The sequence below is a fragment of the Delphinus delphis genome, chromosome 12 (assembly GCF_949987515.2).
Source record: "Delphinus delphis chromosome 12, mDelDel1.2, whole genome shotgun sequence".
Classification (NCBI taxonomy): Eukaryota; Metazoa; Chordata; class Mammalia; order Artiodactyla; family Delphinidae; genus Delphinus; species Delphinus delphis.
Genome location: NC_082694.2, coordinates 59,218,444 through 59,240,774, shown reverse-complemented (window position 1 = coordinate 59,240,774; position 22,331 = coordinate 59,218,444). Strand labels below are relative to the sequence as shown.

Genomic DNA, 22,331 nt, shown 5'->3' with positions numbered 1-22,331 from the left:
TTTTCTCACTCATGCTTTTGGTGTAATATTTAAGAATCCTTTGCAAAGTCAAGGTCATGAAGACTTAGCCATGCTTTTCCTAAGAGTTTGATAATTTTAGTTCTTATATTAAGTCTCTGATCCATTTTGAACTTATGTTTATATATGGTGTGAGGTAAGGAGTTCAATTTCATTCTTTTGTGCTTCTCGTAACTTTATGGTTTTTTGTGTGTGAACAAAAGTTTAAAAATTTTAATCTCTTCTTTTATGGTTTGTACTTTCTATGTGTTAAGAAACCCTTCCTACTTCAAAGTGATAAATATGTTCTCCTGTATTTTCTTCTGAACTTCTAAAGTTTTGCTTTTCATTTTTAGATTTTATTTAAACTACTGAGAGTTTTTCCTGTATGATGTGAGCTAAGGAAGGAATATTTTCTTTCCACATGGAAAACCAGTTTTGACCCAGCATCATTTATTAATTAGTTTGTTATTTCTCTACTGATTAAAATGTAATCTCGGTCACATATCGTGTGTATGTGTATTCTTTTTCAGGGTGCTCTATTCTGTTCCACTAATTGTCTATATCTACAACTAATAATGTGGCTTTGTAATAAATCGTATTTACTGTGGCTTTGTAATAAATCTTAAAATCTGATAGGACAAGTCCCCTCAACTTGTTCTTCCTCAAAATTGTTATTTTTGTCCCTTCATTCTTCCACATGAATTTTACAATCAGCTTGCTGATTTATAGATTATTCGGGGACAACTGCATCAATACAATATTGAGTCTTTCCATGAACATGGTATTTCCATTTCTTCAGATTTTCCTTATGAATATCATTATTTTATGATTTTCTTAACAAAAGTCTTGCATATATATGTTTATTGGGTTTATTTCTGAATACCTTATAGTTTTGTTACTATAGAGAATGGAGCCTTTTTCCTTTAATATTATACATTCACTTGGTTGGAACTGAGTATAGTAATGCTAGCAATTTTTATGTTGGTCTTTTATCTAGCAACTATACTGAACTTGCCTAATAGTTACAACACTATATATATTTTCTTGGATTTGCTGTGTAGACAATTATGTTGACTACAAATAGGACAATTTTGTCTGTTCTATTCTTTTTCTGTCTTTTGGCTAGTATCTCTATTAGAGTGCTGAAAAGAAGTAGTGAGTGGCATTCTCCTACAGCTTAGTCATTAAATATATCTTTTATAGGTTTTTGATAGATATCCTTTATTAGATTAAGAAAGGTCCCTTCTATTCCTACTTTGCTCAACATTTTAAAGAAATTCCTGAATGAATGTTTTTCTATGCTTTTTCTTATTTGTTGGGATTTTAATGTTAATGTGAAATATTACATTAACTTTTAAAAAATTTCAAACCACTTAAGAGTAAACTTCCTAAGATATATCATACTGGCCACAGTTTTTATTTAATTATAAACTGATTATTTTTCTTTGCCAGTTGTGTCAGTATGTGAGAGTGGTTCATATTTCTTTCTTGTATTACTCTTATCCAGTTTTGATAATATATGTATTGATATATAATCCTAAAAAATTGAGTTGCCCTTTGTGTCCCTATTTTTTATCTTCCTTATGAACCTATTTTGTGGTTTTCTTAACAAAAATCTTGCATATGTTTATTGGGTTTACTTCTGAATACCTTATGGTACTATTTCTAAACTGAATGGAGCAGTGGACAACTTTCAAAAGAGTAAGGTTAACTGTTTCTTGAAGACTGGTAAAACTCCTAATACTTAGTGTATGCCTCATGTCATTTGTTGACACATAGATTTGATTATTCAATTTTTAATGGTTTTTAAGTTAATTAGGATATCTATTTTTATTTTAGGATATCTATTTCTTAAGTCAATTTTCCTATTTTATATTTTTTAAAAAGTTAACCACTCCATCCCAGTTCTCAAAAATTTTCAAATGGATCTCAGCATTCCTGAATGATTTTAAAAGTTGCAATCTGTAGTTAGTTATAACTTTTTCTTCTTAATATTTATGCTTTTCCTTTTTTCTCCCTTGATCAACATTATTAGAGGTTTTGGTCTATCTGTTGTGTGCTTTCTAGTTCATTAATTCTGTTCTTCTATTACTTCCTTTATGTTGTTTCTATTATTATCAACTCTCAAATTTACATTATCTTTCCTGTTTCTTGGATTGAAACCTTTACTCATTTATTTTTAGTTATATCTACTTTTTAAAATATATGTCTAAAACTGTAAGTTTTTCTTTATGCATTGCTTTAGTTGCATCTTACAGGGTTTTGTATATAGTACTTTCACTTTTGCTCAATTTCAAGTATTTTGTAATTTTCATTGTCACTGCCTCTTTAATCCATGAGATATTTAGAAATTCATTTTTAAGACTTCCTAGTATTTTAATAACTTTTTATTGTGATTTCTAATTTAATTTCATAGTCAGAAAAGATGGTTTATATGCTATTATGTAATATTTGAGACTTCCTTTTTTATCTAATACTGTAACCACTTTTTGTAAATATAACTGGTATCTTGAAATGAATCTAGAATCATCCATATATACATAATCAAACCTGTTCATTTTCTTATTTTAACTTCTATAGCCTTAATCTTTTTTCTGTTTGTGATAGAGATGTGCTACAATTTCCTATCATGATAGTAAATTTTTTTCCATTTCTCGTAATTGTCAGTTTCTATTTCTTATATTTTGAGGCTTTATAATCACGTACACATACATTCATGATTGTTGTATCTTCATGACGTTGTCCCTTTTCCTATTTAGGTAGTGTTCCTCTCTAATGTCCTCCCCACCAAGCTTACTTTTCCTAATTATATCAATTGATATTTATATACTAGCTTCCCTTTATTTGTTTTCATATGTTGACTTTTCAATCCCTTTACTTTATTTTATTTTATTTTTTGCAGTATGCGGGCCTCTCACCGTTGTGGCCTCTCCCATTGCAGAGCACAGGCTCCAGACGCGCAGGCTCAGTGGCCATGGCTCATGGGCATAGCCGCTCCATGGGATGTGGGATCTTCCTGGACCAGGGCACGAACCCGTATCCTCTGCATTGGCAGGCGGACTCTCAACCACTGCGCCACCAGGGAAGCCCAATCCCTTTATTTTAAATATTTCTGTGGTTCTGTTTTGGGTGTGTCTCTACAAGCTGCAAGAAATGGACTTTTAAAAATAAAAAATAAGTACTTTCTTTAAATAGGCGAGTTTCATCAGTTTACATATACTGAGTTACTAACATAGTAGTATAATGTAGTTGGATTTATTTGTATCATATTACAGTCAGCCCTCTGTATCTGTGGGTTCCACATCTGGTGATACAGAAGGCCAACTGTACTATGCCATTTTAAATGAGGTTACTTTACTTTTTCTTTACTTCATTATTCTTTCCTATTATCAGTGGAAAAGATTAAAAAGTGTTCCTACAGTTCTTGTACATTGTAAGATATAGGTAGTATTTCTATTCTTTTGGTGATTTTCCTAAATGTTTTAAAATCAAATAAAGTTTGTTATTATCTATAAATTTTTCTAAATTTCAAAGAGAGTTTACAGTTGTTTAGTTTTTCTTATCTTCTGAATACAAGCCCATTTTATGTGCTGAGAAGTTTAGTTTACCTTCCCTTTTAAATTAAAAAAAAAACAGTTTGGTTTTTAAAATATTCAGTAGCTTGGGCCTCCCTGGGAGCACAGCAGTTAAGAATCTGCCTGCCAATGCAGGAGACACGGGTTCAAGCCCTGGTCCGGGAATATCCTACATGCCGCAGAACAACTAAGCCTGTGCACCACAACTACTGAGCCTGTGCTCTAGAGCCTGCAAGCCACAACTACTGAGCCCGTGTGCCACAACTACTGAAGCCCACGCACCTAGAGCCTGGCTCTGCAACAAGAGAAGCCACCACAATGAGAAGCCTGTGCACCGCAATGAAGAGTAGCTCCCGCTCTCCGCAACTAGAGGAAAGCCTGTGCACAGCAATGAAGACCCGAAGCAGCCAAAAATAAATAAGATAAACAAATTTATAAAAAAAATATTCAGGGCTCCCCTGGTGGCGCAGTGGTTGAGAGTCCGCCTGCCGATGCAGGGTACGCGGGTTCGTGTCCCGGTCCGGGAAGATCCCACATGCCGCAGAGCGGCTGGGCCTGTGAGCCATGGCCACTAAGCCTGCGCGTCCGGAGCCTGTGCTCCGCAACGGAAGAGGCCACAACAGTGAGAGGCCCGCGTACCGCAAAAAAAAAAAAAGATATAGTTGATTTCGAAATGAGAACAAAGAGCTAGAAATTTCAGAATGACTATCAATGCTAACTTGTAAGGGCTAACTCAGTATTTTAGCACTTGACATATCAAGGAGAAGGTTATCATTTTTCTCCCCCTATGATATCTGAATCATCTAGGTCCTGGACTTGATTTCCCTATTCACTTTATCCCTCCTATTCTAAATAATTATGCACAGTTACCATATATTAAGTAGCTGTATGAAGCTGGTTAGCTAAATATTTCAGGAAAGTTATTTAACTTTCAAAAAATCCTGAGTCCTATTACTATCTTTCTTTTACAAATATAGCTAGAGAGGTTTAGAGGTGTGAAGTAAATTGCCCACGGACACATACAACTACTAAGTAGCAGATTTTAGACTGGAACACAAGTAGTTTGACCTCAGGTCCAAGTTCTGTGGCCTCTTCATTGATAAGATAGCCAATTAAGTGTCAGCTGTGGGATCTGTTTTTTATAATGATGAGAAACTACTTTTTCTAAGTTTCGTGAGATAATGGAAACAAATGCTGACAATGACCCTTTGAGGAAGAGGCAATATAGTTGAGTAGTCAGCAGTTAATGTATATGTTAGCTGGAAACAAGAATTCAGATTCCAATTTTAATTCAAATGTCGGGCCTTCTAGATGCAGACTTTTTTGGTGTATAATTACTTACCTCTGCTAAGTCTTCAAAGCAACTTCCTACTAATGGATGGGGACTGCCTTCATCTGTCATTTCTACAGTATCTTCTATATGGCCCAGTAACTTTACACTAAGTTCATGTATATCCACTATACGGCTAAATATATTTTCTACATCCTGTTGGGATGAAAAACACATGAATTCAGTTAGGTGGTATAATAAAACAAATTTTGAGCCAGTAAGTCATTTTATAATCATGAAATTTAACATGGCAGATACAGTGAGAAATTTTAACAACTTACAAATATAAGTAAAAGACAAAGAATTCCTTTGGCAATGAAGTACAGTTTGCAAAAAACATTTCTCTAGGTCACTGGTTCTCAAACTTTTGGTTCTCAGGACTCCTTCACACTCTTAAAAATTACTGAAAACTCCAAAGAGCTTTTGCTTACTATATTAGAAATTATTTACTATCAACATTTACTATATTAGAAATTAAAACCAAGAAAATTATAAAACATTTAATTCATTTAAAAATAACAATAAAGAGTTCTTTTATGAAAAGTAACTATATTTTTCTAGAACAACTAAAAATCTTAGTGAGGAGAATGGCACTGTTTTACATTTTTGCAAATCTCTAACACCTAGTTTAATAGAAGATAGCTGGCTTTTCATGTATATTTCTGCATTCAATCTGTTGTGATATGTTGCTTTGGTTAAAGCATATGAAGAAAATCTAGCTTTACAAAGACATGTAGTTGGAAAATGGAGGAGTCTATTCAAATAACTGTGGATACCCTTTTCTTTTTCTGCATAGTTTCTTCACTGAGATATGTCACGTACCATAAAATCCACCCTTTTAAAGTGTACTTTCACATATTCACAGCCTGTTCAATCGTCACTACCATCAAATTCTAGAACATCTTCATCACCTCAAAAAGAAAGGCTGTATCCAGTAGTAGCCCTCTCCATTCTTCCCCGACACACCCATCCCCAGTCTCTGGCAACTACTAATCCACTTTCTATCTCTATGGATTTGCCTATTCTGGAAATCTCATATATATGGAGTGAATATCTTTTTATGGTATTATACAAGTCAATAAATGGTAGCTTCTTAAAGGTTAGTTGCAACGTAGAATCTGAAACTATATAAATTTTGCACATTAAAATCCACTGGTCTATTTTGAACTTTGAAGGGATGTTTTACCCAACTGTGATTTTGTAGTGGAATTGCTAGGTTGTATGGCTACCTTATGGTTAATATTATATGAAATTACCAAATTCTTTTCCTAAATATTTATACCAGATTACATTCTCAGAAGCAATGTGGGAATTTTACATTCCCAAAAGCAGTTGCTCCACATGCTTTTCAACATTCAGTATTGTCAGTCTTTTTAATTTTAGCTTTTCTAATGAGTGTGTAGTAGTGTCTCATTATGGTCTTAATTTGCATTTTCCTTGTGACTATTAATGTTGAGCATCTTTTGATGTGCTTTTTGGTCACTGGCATACCTTCTTTTATAAAGTGTTCAAATTTTTTGCCCACCTAAAATATCAGGCTGTTTTTCTTATTATTGAGAATTGCAAAAATTCTTTATATATTCTGAATACAAACCCTTTGTTAGATATATGTAATTCAAACAGGTTCCTACAATCTGTGGCTTACATTTTAATTTTTCTGACAATGCTTTTCAAAGAGCAAAAGTTTTTTTCATTTTAATGAAGTCTAATTCATTAATTTTTAATTTTATGGTTCTTGATTTTTGTGTCCTAAGAAATCTTTGCCTATTCTTTACCACTTTGTTTTTAAACAACTTTATTAAAATATAATTTACATACCATGCAATTCATCCTAAAGTGAACAATTCAATGTTTTTTTACTATATTTACAGATTTGTGCGACTCAAAATCCACTCCTTTATTTTTTAATGTCTGCTCATTGCCATAACAGTGAGTGAATACCAGTCTCAGCCTCTGTTGTGAGCACCACTTCTCCATCAGTCACCTGTGACTATGTAGCTACACTTCTAGAAATTACTAGAATGCAACTCCCTTAGACAATCTCAACTGTTCCCATTTAGCATTTCTCCAGGACCCAATAAGGTTGGTCTAATTACTACTATAAGATCAGCAGTCCCTTCTCTAATTTTCAGTTATTGGCACCTTCCTTTGTGCTCCCCAAAATACTGTTGTCATACTTCTGTTTATGGTAATTACCACATTGTATTGCAACTTAATTTAAAGTTTACATTTCTGTCTTGACTGGACTAAACTTGACAGAAGAACGGTTTTTTATTCATCTTTGAATCCCCATTGCCAAGTATGGCATCAAAAATATAGGCAGCCCTGATGAAGTGTTGGTTCAATGATACAAATGAGTCAAATTAAACATAGAAACCTTCCACCTAAACAAGACGTTTTATTCTTTGGAGTACATGGAAGAGTCTGTGAATTCATTTGTACTTACACAATCAGTCTAGTTTAGATTTTGTCTTTTAATTTCTGATGTTTAATTTATCAAAACTGTTGTAGCAACTTTATTTTTGATCACAGTCATGATGAATTAAATCCCACTACTTTTAAAAAGTGGACCAATTAGCAATCATGAACTATACAAATTCAGATTTGAGTGGTCATGTAAAATTAACAACACATGCAATGATATACATTTATTCAATGATACTTACGTTAGCTGAAAACAATTTTGAATTGGAGACAAAGGGCTCTCTAAAAACTTTTATAATTAAATTAAGTTCCCTTATGTATTGTCGAATTTCTGCCATAAATGCTTTTACCAAATCATAATAAGTTTGCTCTCCTGAGGTGGAAGGCTCTTCATCAGTTAAAGATAATATATTTATATCTTCTACATCTTGATGAAACATATCCATCAATACCTACAGTCAGAGATAGAAAAAAGTATAATAAAATATGAATCTGTAGTTCAACTTGAAGTGAAGCACCCTAAGCTATTATTTGAATACAGTTCTTAAATGATAATAAGCAGACACACAATTACCTCTTCTCGGATATAATGTCATTTCCCCCTCCACAGCTTCTCTAAGACAAAAATTCTACATCAGGTATCACAAACTGCCTCTTCCAAGTTCTCTGTCAATACAAGTATCTGTCTGTCTGTCTCTCTTGTTAACCGTGTATTACTTCTAATTTGTTTCCAAATCTTGTCTTGGATTTCTCTCTTAGTTTCCTCTGTTTCATAACCTTGACATCACCACTTCATTCCAGGGCCTCACATAATTCATATTTAAATAATTCCTACGTTTGTTGGTGATTGATCAAAATAAGTCCTGTTTTTTTCCAAGAAGTCTACTATTACTACTCTTGCTAAACCTTATCTTTTCCCTCCTGTGAACTTCAACATCATTATCCAAGAAGTCTACTATTACTACTCTTGTTAAACCTTATCTTTTCCCTCCTGTGAACTTCAACATCATTATCCCTATAACGTAATAAAATATTTTATCTTGTATTACTTTCTGCTTGTTTCACAAATGTAAGTACCCTTTCATCAAATTTACAGTCTCGTTCTATATTTCTCTTGCATCTCTTCTCTGTGTGAGCACGTACTACATACTCAGAAATATTTTATCAATTCACTTAAAAGTATCAAATATTTTATATTCATTGAAAAATAACTATTTTAAAATCAAATACTCATTCATTAAAAAATAAAAGCATCTGAAATCCTTCAGATGAGGTGATTTTTACATTCTGAAAGAACAAATATACTAAAATATATTTAAGTGGATTCGGCAATCAGAAAGAATATTCCGAATCAATAATAGTTGGAAAAAAGGGAGTGAAATGCTTCATCAGAAAATATTTTCTTTTCTGAAAACTCATTTTTATAAAATAAAATTACTGAGACAGTACAGCGCAATGACTTAGACTCAGATCTGGAGTGCACGGCTAGGCTTTGAAACTTCTCAGAAAATTCTAGACCAGTTTCTTTATCTCTCTGAACTTCAGTTTCCCTTTTATAAAATGTAGATAAGAGCATCTACCTTAGAGGGATATCATAAGGACCAAATGAGATAAGTCGCATATATGCTTAACTTTCAATAAATGTTTGCTCTTAACATAATCATAGTAAAACCATACAAGTAGTATCTAAAGAAAGCTAGGGAAAAAAAACATAAAGAAAGCTAGGCAAAGAAATTAAACTCTCAAGAATTTAGTATTGGGTTGGCCAAAAAGTTCCTTCGTTTTTAAGTAAAAATAAAAGATACATTTTCACCAAGAAATTTATTGAACAATGTATTCACCCATTTTGTTCCACTACCTTCTGCCATTTTTCAGGCAACTTCATAATTCCACCTTCCCAAAACTTTTTAGCTTTTTGAGCAGAGAACTGTTCCAGGTGTCTTTTACAGTCATCCAGGGAATTGAAATTTTTTCCATTAAGAGAATTTTGTAAAGACTGAAATAAATGGAAATTCGAAGGTGCAATGTCTGGTGAATACGGCAGATGAATCAGAACTTCCCAGCCAAGCTGTAACAGTTTTTGCCTGGTCATCAAAGAAACATGTGGTCTTGCGGTATTCTGATGGAAGATGATGCATTTTCTGTTGACTAATTCTGGATGCTTTATTGTCGAGTGCTGCTTTCAGTTGGTCTAGTTGGGAGCAGTACTTACTGGAATTAATCATTTGGTATTCCAGAAGAGCTCATAATAGAGGACTCCCTTCCAATCCCACCATATACACAACATCACCTTCTTTGGATGAAGACCAGCCTTTGGTGTGGTTGGTGGGATCTTGCCCCACTTGCTCCATGATCTCTTCCGTTCCACACTGTTGTACAGTATCCACTTTTCATTGCCCATCACAATTTGTTTAAAAAATGGTATGTTTTAATTACATTTCAGCAGAGAATTGCAGGCGGAAATATGGTCAAGGATTTTTTTCACTTAACTTATGTGGAACCCAAACATCAAAGCGATTAACATAACCAAGCTGGTGCAAATGATTTTCAATGCTTGATTTGGATATTTTGAGTATGTCAGCTATCTCCCACGTGGTATAACGTTGACTGTTCTCATTTAATGTCTCCATATGCTCGCTATCAACTTCAAATGGTCTACCTGACTGTTGAGCATCATCCAGAGAGAAATCTCTAGCTCGAAATATCCCAAACCACTTTTGACACGTTTGATCAGTCACAGCACCTTCTCCATACACTGCACAAATCTTTTTTTGTGTTTCAGTTGCATTTTTACCTTTCTTGAAATAATACAGCATAATATGCCGAAAATGTTGTTTTTCTTACATCTTCAATATTAAAATGGCTACACAAAAATTCACCAATTTTGATAAGTCTTTTTTAAATGCATACTGAAATGACAGCTGTCACAATACAATCTAACAAAACTGTTTCAAATGAAGTTAAAGACAACTAAGCGCTACTAGAGAGCCATCTTACGAATGAACCTTTTGGCCAACCCAGTATTTTTACATTTTTGAATATTCTTTTCAAGTAAATCCATAATCTTCTAAGTCTTCCAATGCAAATAAAAATTTAAGAAATTCGCTAATAAGAGATTATTACTGTTATTAACCCTACATGCAGCAACACATAAAAGAAAAGCTACATGACATACTTAAACACATTTAAATACTATATATATAATACTTTATTTACATAAAGTGATATCTGGAGTTCTTGCCATTAGAGTACTAAAAGTATGTCCTAACAAACAATATACAATTTTATTCAGTCTAAGTAGTATGTTAGCACCCAGTAAGTCATGAATAAAAATTTAAGAACAAAACATATAGATCTGTATCCTACCTTATCAGCACACATTGCCACTTTAATATCTTGTTTTGTAATTTCATAATGCCGTATATTTCGCACATAATTCCCCACCAGCTTTAAAATGTCTGCAGAAATGTATTCTAATACTGCTACTATGTAAACAGAAACCTGGTGGTCAATTTTATAACCTAGGACCTCCTGAAAAATTAAAAGAAAAGCATGTTTAAAATTATTTACTACAAATTTGACACACTGAGTTTTTAAAAAGTGTATACAGTTTAGCTTAACTTTTACTGAGGCGTGTGATTATCAACAGCATTTAATTTTAAGTAGTTCATCTATGAATAATATACATATTGCTATTTGAAAATGTAAACTAAGAAAAGGTAAGGCAAAATTACCTATGATCATGTAAAATACTTAAGAAGTACAGGTAAGTAAATAGATAATCCCTAAACTAGGAATGGAAGCCCAAGTTTGGGGGAGGGGAAAAATGCTCATTGTTACCTAATTCAGAATACCTGGAATTAAGAATGACAAATGAGGGTTTTTTCCTTTATGCAGAACAAGAGTTAATATATTATTGGTATCTGGGAATATCTACCATCCTTATACCTCTATCCTTCTTTCCAAAGGAACCTGGGCTTCCTAAAAACCCTAGTGGTACATTCATTCCTGGTATCTGGGCTGTTTCTATGGAAAAAAATTCATGCTATGTCTTGCTGAACAACAGTGGTTATTAAGGGCACATTAAATAGTCCTATTTTTAGACTTCAAAGAGAGTATGGGCTTTTGTGGGGCTGACCAATTCCTATAGGAAAATAAATTCTATTTTGTAAACAATCCAATTAAGAAAAAAACCTTCAAAATAATAAGTTTACTTATATATTTTATAACAACTTTAAATGGAGTATAATCTCTAAAAATATTGAATCACTATGTTGTTCACCTAAAACTAATATAACATTGTAGATCAACTATACTTTAAAAAAAAAGTTTACTTATAAGTTGGGAACAGGTTGCATTTACCTTTAAGAATATGTAAAAACTATTAACTGTTTATAGTGATATGGATATATTAATAAATTGAAATGATACCCACAATTAGACCCTAAAATGCAACATTTAGAATCATTAATACAGCATGCACATACCTCAATTTGTTAATTCTCTTAGAATATAATTCAAAGTATGGCTATAAAAATCATGAAAAGAGAATTATAAAGAAGTGCAATGACTAACAGCTTAGTAATTTTCTATAACTTGAACTTACTTCCTCAGACCAGTTAGTAAGATATAGGTAGATATTTCTATTCAAACAACAAAGGACAAAACGTAACCTTTTGATAGTCTTAATCACCCAAGTGTTCAGTCTTAAATCTTGTACAAGATCAAACTGACGTGGATTTCCTAATGCTATTCACTTAGAGTCCTGTGAACTAAAAGTTGCTTAATCACCTTCTGCCTCAGTTATCTCATCTACAAAGTGGGGATGATAATAATTAACTCTGTTGAATAATAAAACCTACAGATAATGTATGCAAGCATTAGCATTTTACTTGTATTATAGTACACATAGAATTATTGATATCAGAGAAGTATTATTAAGGTTTTAATTATTATCATACCTATATTTTTGATGTGAGAGTTAATCAATAGTTTGTTCATTGTATTAAATAAAAAAGAAATCACATTATTAGAGTTCCCAGCAGTTATTTTTTCTATTAGTTCTGGAGAGATTCAACTGACTGACTAATATAAATGACAAATAGGACTAAATAGTATAGGTGATCTTTATGGAATTTTTGTTCAGAGATTACACATAGCCCTATGGCAGTCTCACAGAGGTCCCTACACGTCTAACTATGTGAAGGATTTATAGGGACACTTAGGTCTAGCCAACAAAAAAAGGAGTTTTACAAGTTCTCTTTGAGGTTCTATTAACATCTGAGATGAACAAAATCCACAATTATAACTTTTCTTAGTGCTTTCAATTTGCTTGATTATTACTGTTGGTATGAAATTACTTTAAGTCATGTTGTCCAACTTATAGTTTCCTATTATATCATCCCTCCCCATGACATAAATTCCTGGAAAAATTAAAACGAGAGAATGTCACTCTTCAGTTGACTCTATTATCCGTAACACTCTTTGTGTTTGAAAATCATGGGTTTTATTTTGCTTTTAAAAGGCAAGAAGGCAGTATTTCAGTTTTACCTTTAACAAAGGATGAATTTTTTCTACTGGGAGAGATAAAGGGTTTCTTCGCTTCCTCTTTTCAATAGCCGACTGGGCATCAGCTATTGCCCACTTATCAATTGGATGAGGGAAACTTTTTTGAACACGTTCCTTGGAAAATAGGAAAATAACAACTAAGCAACAAATATATTAAATAGTGCTATTCACTTACAATTTACTTTTAAAATCAAAGAATACCAAAAGCAGGCTTTCACATGTAGTATAATTTATACTACAAACATACCTAAGCTAAGAGAAAACCATAACTGCCAATGTACTAGTTTCTTAATTACACAATTAAGAGACTAAATGTTCCTTCTATTAACTAGGGGAAAAATCACATTCTGAATTTCAACTTCACTGTGGTAAAGCTAATGACAAGAATGAGTAGATGCTATTTAAAACATTACTTATATAAAATTTCAAGGAACAAGACCTAAGCTTAAAAAGAAAATATCTAAATCCAGTTCTCATTTGTCCTTTATTTCAACACCAATTACAAACTAAAATAGCATTTTCTACTTGAAACTTCTAAGAATTTTTTCCTTTATCCATCATGCAAAGGTACTTGACTTCAAAACTATTTATAAATCATGGAAATCAAGGGTTTACATTAGTAACAGCAACTTTAATACACTGTAGCTTATCATTAGAGTTTGAATCTTCCACAGGTTATTAATTTTTATCAAGATATTTCATTTTAATCCAGCAGTTATCCGGTTAGAATTTCCATTGAAAGTGAAAGAGCTCATGTAAAAGCTGAATTTCCCGACTTTAATAAACTAATATAATTCACTTCAAACAAAAGGTACTACTTTCATGCTCTGAAGTTTTTAAAATCCACTTTCAGTATACCATAATTAAAACCAGTAGAGGTCGCTATTACACAATTTTAACATGTATTTTAAATTGCTCCGTATTTAGTTAGTAATATATAAAAACTGTTTAACATCACTCCTGATTGTAAGTGTAAATTAAAAGTTTTGTCAATTGCTACTAAGATGGAAAATGAAAAAGATTGCTATGTGATATTCTGTGGAGGGAAAGGAAACATTGATTCCAGGACATGTTAATAACAAATTTATAAACTGAAAATAGTTTAACCCATTCAAATTTAAGAAATTTTCTCTTCATCTATGTTCAAGGATAAGTCAGCTTCTAAATATAAGAAGTGATCATTTTAGGGCTTCCCTGGTGGCGCAGTGGTTGGGAGTCCATCTGCTGATGCAGGGGACACGGGTTCCTGCCCCGGTCCAGGAGGATCCCACATGCCGCAAAGCGGCTGGGCCCGTGGGCCATGGCTGCTGGGCCTGCGCGTCCGGAGCCTGTGCTCCGCAACGGGAGAGGCCACAGCAGTGACAGGCCCGTGTACCGCAAAAAAAAAAAAAAAAAGAAGTGATCATTTTAAATCTAATCACAGAAATTATTGTAGTTAAAAATGGAGTTTACAGACATTTTCAAATGTCTAGTTGAAAAGCTATTTGCTAGGATGCTACACCCTCATATAATAAAGGCAATACAAAGGTCCAAAATACTGGGGGAGTTCGGCAGGTGAAAAAGGACTAACAAAGGAAGAAGGAAAAGGGTGGAAAAGAATGTCCAAAACAAGAATTCTTTTCCTTTTTTCCAAATCAATACTATAGACTTGATAATCCAAAAATGACAAGAGATTTAGGACTAACTTTACCATGATTCCCAATTAAAAATTTCATACTGATGGGTTTAACCCATGGTTAACTGAATAAATGATTACAGACCTTATAATAGTATAGCCCTATGGCTAACATTTTTTTGGTGGGGGGGACCTCAATGCATAGTAAGAAATCTTAATACATTTTACATTACATTCTTGTATATCACATACATAGTACACTGGAACAAAGTTTCATAAAACAAAACCTTCTTTTACTATAGGCAATGTACTGATTTTTCCTATTCATTTATAAAAATGTTAGTTGGGCATAAGGGGTGATGACCTAGAATCTAAAAAGCACTGCTGTGTAGTGGTGATAGAAAGCAGGAGAACAGAACAGAAGGTGAACTCAATCTAATAATTCTAAATACATTTAACATACATCTTTGAAGAAAAATCATCAGTAGAATTACAAGGCAAACTGTAGGCAGGGGTTGAGGTAGAAGAGAAAGAAAACAGAACAGCAATCCTTGCCCATCTCAATTTTATCAACCTAATTCTGAGTTTATCTATTGTTTTGAGAAAGAAGGGGAAGGAAAGTCAGGAATGCTAAAAGAGAAGGCAAGAAAGGGAAAATAATAATGATGAAGAAAACATTTTAAACTTACTTGTGTATTACTGGACTGTATATTTATGAGGTAATACCAAAGGTCATGGGAAAGATTAATAGGGTCAAAATAGATGCCTTGAATGTGGAAAGGCCAGACTGAAAGAAATACTTTGTATCTTGTAGTGGCAAATTTAATTACAATTTTAGAGCAAGATAAAATTTATTTTTATAATTATCTTATATAATTTAAGGTAAAGAAGCCCAAGGAGAAATGATCAATGAAAGATTCATGAATTAAATAAAGTCTATTACTCTTTCAAGATGCCACTTTCAAGATTAATAGTTTTGTTTTAAATTGAGAAATTCCACCTTGATTGATATTTAGTGGCTTTGGGAAAAATAAAAGATAGAGAGCTAGGTTTGCAATTCAGCTCTGTCTCTTATTAGCAGAACCTTGTTTTTTCCTTTACATAATGAAGGTGTCTAAATAGATAATCTTGATGATCAATTCCAATAGAAACATTCTAGGATCTATAAAAATTCCCTATACACTTCAGTGTAAATATTCAGACCTGGAGGTACTTTTGAAGTGCTATTAATAGTAATAAAGGCTTAGAATGTGTAGAAGAATTTTTTTTTTCTGTCTAGAAAGGTAGAAAATACTGTGAAATCACTTGGGAAATCAAAATGTGAATGGCAAACTTATTAGAAATTACAAAGATTCTTTAGGATGTGAAGGAAAAGAAAGTTAAAGAAAAAATGAATGGGAAAGGAAATGCAAACTTTTAAAATTTAAGAATTCAGCTCACGGGGAAAAAAGTCTAAGATAAAAGGAAAGAGAAATAAAAGGGATCCAAATTGGAATAAAAGAACTAAAACTGTCACTGTTTGCAGATGACATCACGCTCTACATAGAAAATCCTAAAGACACTAGCAGAAAACAACTAGAGCTCACCAATGAATTCAGGGAAGTTGCAGGATGCAAAATTAATATGCAGAAATCTGTTGCATTTCTATACACCAACAATGAAAGATCAGAAAGAGAAATTAAGGAAACAGTTCCATTTACCATCACATCAAAAAGAGTAAAATACCTAGGAATAAACCTACCTAAGGAGGCAAAAGACCTGTACTTCAAAAATTATAAGACACTGATGAAAGAAATCAAAGAAGACACAAACAGATGGAAAGATATACTGTGTTCTTGGACTGGATGAATCAATATTGTCAAAATGACCATACTACCCAAGGCAATCTACAGCATTCAATGCAATCCCTATCAAATTACCAATGGCATTTTTCAAAGCACTATAACAAGATTTTTTAAAATTTGTATGGAAACACAAAAGACCCTGAATAGCCAAAGCAATCTTAAGAAAAACAAATCTGGAGGAATCAGGCTCCCTGACTTCAGACTATACTACAAAGCTACAGTCATCACAACAGTATGGTACACGCACAAAAACAGAAATATAGATCAATGGAACAAGACAGCCCAGAAATAAACCCACTTACCTATAGTCAATTAATCTATGACAAAGGAGGCAGAAATATACAACGGAGAAATAACAGTCTCTTCAATAAGTGGTGCTGGGAAAACTGGACAGCTACATGTAAAAGAATAAAACTAGAACGTTTTCTAATACCATACACAAAAATAAACTCAAAATGGATTAAAGACCTAAATTTAAGATCGGATACTATAAAACTCCTAGAGGAAAACATAGACAAGACACTCTCTGACATAAATCGCAGCAATATCTCTTTGGATCCCCCTCCTAGAGAAATGGAAATAAAAACAAAAATAAACAAATGGGACCTAATAAAACTTAAAAAGCTTTTGTACAGCAAAGGAAACCATAAACAAAATGAAAAGACAACGTATAGAATGGGAGAGAAAACATTTGCAAATGATGAGACTCACAAGGGATTAATTTACAAAATATACAAACAGCTCATACAGCTCAATATCAAAAAAAACAAACAACCCAATCAAAAAAAGGGCAGAAGACCTAAATAGACATTATTCCAAAGAAGACATACAGATGGGCAAAAGGCACATGAAAAGACGCTGAACATCGCTAATTATTAGAGAAATGCAAATCAAAACTACAATGAGGTACCACCTCACACCGGTTAGAATGGCCATCATCAAAAAGTCTACAAATAATAAATGCTGAAGAAGGTATGGAAAAAAGGAACCTTCCTACACTGTTGGTGGGAATGTAAATTGGTGCAGCCACTATGGAGAACAGTATGGAAGTTCCTCAAAAAACTAAAAATAGAGCTACCATATGATCCTGCAATCTCTCTCCTGGGGATACATCCAGAGAAAACCTTAATTCAAAAAGATACATGCATCCCAATGTTCACTGCAGCACTATTTACAATAGCCAAGACATGGAATCAACCTAATTGTCCATCAACAAATGAATGGATATAGAAGATGTGATATATATATACAATGGAATATTACTCAGCCATAAAAAAGAATGTAATTATTCCATTTGCAGCAATATGGATGGACCCAGAGATTATCCTACTAAGTGAGAAAGACAATTACAATTATATGATATCGCTTATATGTGGGATCTAAAAGAAAGAAAAAAAGACATAAATAAACTTACTTCCAAAACAGAAAGAGACTCACAGACACAGAAAACAAACTTACGGTTACCAAAGGGGAAAGGGGGTGGGAATGGGGATAAATTAATAGGCCGGGATAAACATACAAACTACTGTGTATAAAACAGATAACCAAGATGCAAGAGGGAAGAAATATGGGGATATATGTATACATATAGCTGATTCCCTTTGTTATAAAGCAGAAACTAACACACCACTGTAATGCAATTATACTCTAATAAAGATGTTAAAAAAAATAGATAACCAACCAACAAGGATCTACTGTATAGCACAGGGAACTATACTCAGTATTATGCAATAACCTATAAGGGAAAAGAATCTGAAAGAGAATATATATATACACACACACACACACACATATATATATATGAAAAAAAAAAAGAGTCCAAGAAAGCCTGAGTTAAATGAGAGGAAAAATCTATCAGTGTCCTAAGAAATTAAAGTTGGTTAAATACAGGACACACAGGCGAGAAAGGGAAACAGGAAAAAAAGATATTACAAATGGAAATCAGTCTAGTCAACCAGAGAGAAATAAAAACAAGTACAATTATGAAAGAACAAGACTTAAGAAATTTAAAAGAATATACTTATGGGGGACTTCCCTGGAGGCACAGTGATTAGGAATCTGCCTGCCAGTGCAGGGGACATGGGTTCGAGCCCTGGCCCGGGAAGATTCCACATGACACAGAGCAACTAAGCCCACGCGCCACAACTACTGAGTCTGTGCTCTAAAGCCCACGAGCCACAACTACTGAGCCCGAGTGCCACAACGGAGCCCGCACACCTAGAGCCCATGCTCTGCAACAAGGGAAGCCACTGCAATGACAAGCCCGCACACCGCAACGAAGAGTAGCCCCCGCTCACCGCAACTAGAGAAAGCCCACCAGCAGCACTGAAGACCCAACGCAGCCAAAAATAAATTAATTAATTAATTTTAAAAAAAAAGAATATACTTATGGATAAACAACAAGGTCCTACTGTATAGCACAGGGAACTATTATATTCAATATACTATAATAAACCATAATGGAAAAGAATATGAAAAACAATATATGTATGATTGAATCACTGCTGTACAGGAGAAATTAAGACAATATTGTAACTCAATTATACTTCAATAAAATAAAAATTTTTAAATAAATAAATATATACTTTATCAGGGATATATCAGAAAAAATACTACTGGTTTTACTTCTACTTTTAAAACGACTAAATATACAAAATGAGGAGAGGGAGAGCAAACCAGATTGGAGGAATTTTTATACACTATCTTTTAAAACATAATTTTAAAAAGACAGGACCAAATAACATATACCCCTTCTCTGCATTCCCAGGGAGTTTATATATACTACCTTATTCATCTGGAACACTACCTGACAAATAGTGGATACTCAAATATTGGTGCCATGGATTAGTGAACATTAGCTACATCAACAAAACAAAATCCCATTCATTTGAACTACGATAGTTCATAGTCTGTAATAACCTGTAGCACAATTTATCAAAACTTTTAAATTAGCATAAGCAAGATTATAGATACGTATGTAACCCATTAGTTTTCAAGCACTTCTGAAGTATCTATTTTCCTAAAACTATAGGGCAACTAAAAATCACTTTTAGTTTTTCATTGAAACAAATCCCCTACGGGCCGAATATTAAGCAAGAATTGCCACCCTACTTTGAATTATGCTTATACTTTAAAGTAATCAAAATGTATTCTTCAGAAGTAAAATTCACATATTCCACTAAATCAGACTGCTCTATTTCTTAAAGCACATTTTCTATACGGCCTTCAAATTAATTTTTTTTATGAATTATCCCTTACCTCAAAATTTATTTGAAGGGCTTGCTAAAGTCATGGCCCTTATTATTTTAAAAGAAAGCTCCATAAATGCATTAAAGAAATTAAAGAAAATTATTTCCTGATAAAAGAATCTAAAGACACTATTATATTCATCTAAATATCTCCAATCTCCATATTCTTAAATAAATACCCTTCCAGGAACGGTACACAAAGAAGGGTATTTGACTATTGATTGGAAAAGAACTAGATATCCATCTTTTTAAAAAAATCCGTTCTACCATTCTGCGGGTTAACTGTCTAATATATAAAACAAGGAGAACAATAACTACTCCACAGGATTGTTGGAAGGGCACAGAAATATCTATAACAGTACTTTGAAATTACGAAGCCTATTACACAACTGATTGCTAACTCTATTACTGTCATATATTCTCTTTCAAAAAGTCCATTCCCAACCACAACATCAGCTCACTGGAATATCCCATGGCTACATCTATTTTAAATGTCCAAGTTACTTGCTTATAAATAACACAACAGGGCAGAGGGTAAATATCTTCAATATCTCAGACGTTTTCTGAGTATTAAAAAGCCATGAAATATCCCTTATTATCTAGAATCGTGAGTACCTACATAATGATTAAATCTGTGCAAGTGGAAGATTGAGAGACTCATTAGTAATTTTTGAGAATTCATGGAGATCTCCCTCAATACTGGAAAATTGTTAGTTTTTATATTAATGAAAAGGAGAAAATTAGATAAACATAGGTACAGCACAACATTATTTGGAAAGAGCTGAATTTGAGTTTGTAGTGTTTTCAAACTAGCAAATACCTGGAATATACCAACATCAGAATGATGATGCGATCTGTAACCCCATTCTAATACACTAGGTATAGGATTGGATGCTACATTTTATGAACACTGTGGGAGAACCTAATCAGGGTCCAAAAGATCAAACGGAGTTGTTAACAAGGAGAGTCAGGCAACCATTTCTATTCAAGATCTACTCTGAAAACCCAATGTTAATAAGTGCCTAAAGGAAATTATGAATAAAAGGTATTTTACTTATAATTCAATGGAAAAATGGGATAAAAATATATAAACCTACTTTGAATTACTTTAAAAATAAAAATGAATTACTATTCCATAGTACACAATCTTTTCTACATCCACAACCTCTGTAACTTAGTGTTGCTTAATATTTCTTTGCCTCAGTTGAAATCTGGATCTCCCCTAAAGACATCTAGAGCAGGAAATGCCCTTGTCCCAAAACCCACATGAAGGTGGATTTAGCATCTTTTCCACTCCCCAAGCTGATTCTGGAATATCACTCTTCCACTCTCATGTAAAGTCCTGCCATCATCCTGTGTGACTTTATTGTTTAAATTAAGGACACATAAAATACTCTGACCTCTTAACTCCTTGAACACTTCATTATAGGGACCTTCATGTCTAGTCCAGCTACCACCACATGGCCACATCCTGCTTTTGTAACTATGTTACTTTAGAAATCCTAAATTCTAACAACTCTGTCTCTGATCTCAATCTATTCTTCTATTTCTATCACTCAGGTATTCTAGTGTTATCAGCTCTCTGATCTTATTGGGAAATCCTATACTGTTCCCTCCATGTTTTGCCAATCTACCTTCCCCTCTCCTACCTGGCAGAATAGTTCAGTAGAATTTATGCCCAGAAAGCTTAGGCTTTCTGGGTTAGAGTCTTGGCTTCACTACTTACTAGCTGTAACCATGGGCAACTTATTTAACCTCTCTGTGCTTCAGTTTCCACATTAATTCATTCAACACATACTTTCTGAGTGCCTTCTTAGTGCCAGACAATATTCTAGGTGCTGGGGATTTGGTAGTGAACAAGACCTTATATTCTGGACCTTATATCTTATTAAAGGAAAAGACAGCAATATCTTCATGGGGTTATTAAAAACTTTAAATGAAACATAAACATAGAAGTGTTTAAACCAGTGTATGATACTATAGCAAGCACTCAAATATCAGCTGTTTGTAAATTTCACTTTTTTCCTTATCCAATTTGATTCTCTGATGCTCTTTTCAGCTGAGCTTCCTACTGAATATAACTATATATCAATCCCTCACCCCTCAGGGGAACAGAGCAGGGCCTGGGGTAGACAGAGATACACCTCTTCCCCAGTCACTGTGTACCGCAAAATCATGATTACATTCTAGTGTGTTGTGTCCTGAAAAGGGTTGTAAAGCACTGCTGCTACCAATTTCCACAATTCTCTTGCCCTACTGTTCTGCCATTATATATCCATGGTGAAATGCCATTCAACTCAACCATCCTTTTTGTGCCCAAACGAGTACTGCAGAAGAAATGTCACAGAAATGCAAAGATTTGTATACTATACATTCAAGGTCTTTAAAGTCAAATGATCCTTCATCATTGCCAGAAAACTCCTTTTGTATTTCCAGCTCTATCTCCCGTTTTCTATAGTTGGTACTCAAGCCTCCTTTCTTCTCCTCTCAATCTTGACTCCTCAAGAACTCCATTTAGATGGTCCTTGTTCTGAGAAGCTCACCTTAAGCCCCAAAGCCTGTGTTATTAGTTTACCCATTTTTTCGTTTCCCACATACCCTTTTCTCATAGTACATCACATTATGTTATCGCCCATATACTTACCTGTATCTCCACTAATCTATAAGCCCTAAAAAGACAGGAGCCATGTCATCTTTGTAGATTACAGAACTTCCTTCCTAGATTTT

The 22,331-nt window shown here is 33.6% G+C and overlaps 1 protein-coding gene across 4 annotated transcripts in view; it reads right to left on the bottom strand.

The window, feature by feature from the left end:
* SOS1 (SOS Ras/Rac guanine nucleotide exchange factor 1) overlaps positions 1-22,331 on the bottom strand; it is a 152,616-nt gene that overhangs the window by 62,764 nt on the left and 67,521 nt on the right. For 3 of the 4 annotated variants that reach the window (XM_060026777.1, XM_060026778.1, XM_060026779.1), the window contains exons 3-6: positions 12,880-13,011; positions 10,696-10,860; positions 7,572-7,781; positions 4,918-5,061 (exon numbers count right to left, since the gene is read on the bottom strand). In XM_060026777.1, the coding sequence (XP_059882760.1) occupies positions 4,918-5,061; positions 7,572-7,781; positions 10,696-10,860; positions 12,880-13,011 (651 nt within the window). The remainder of the gene's footprint in view (positions 1-4,917; positions 5,062-7,571; positions 7,782-10,695; positions 10,861-12,879; positions 13,012-22,331) is intronic. The other variant, XM_060026780.1, reaches the window with a different exon arrangement.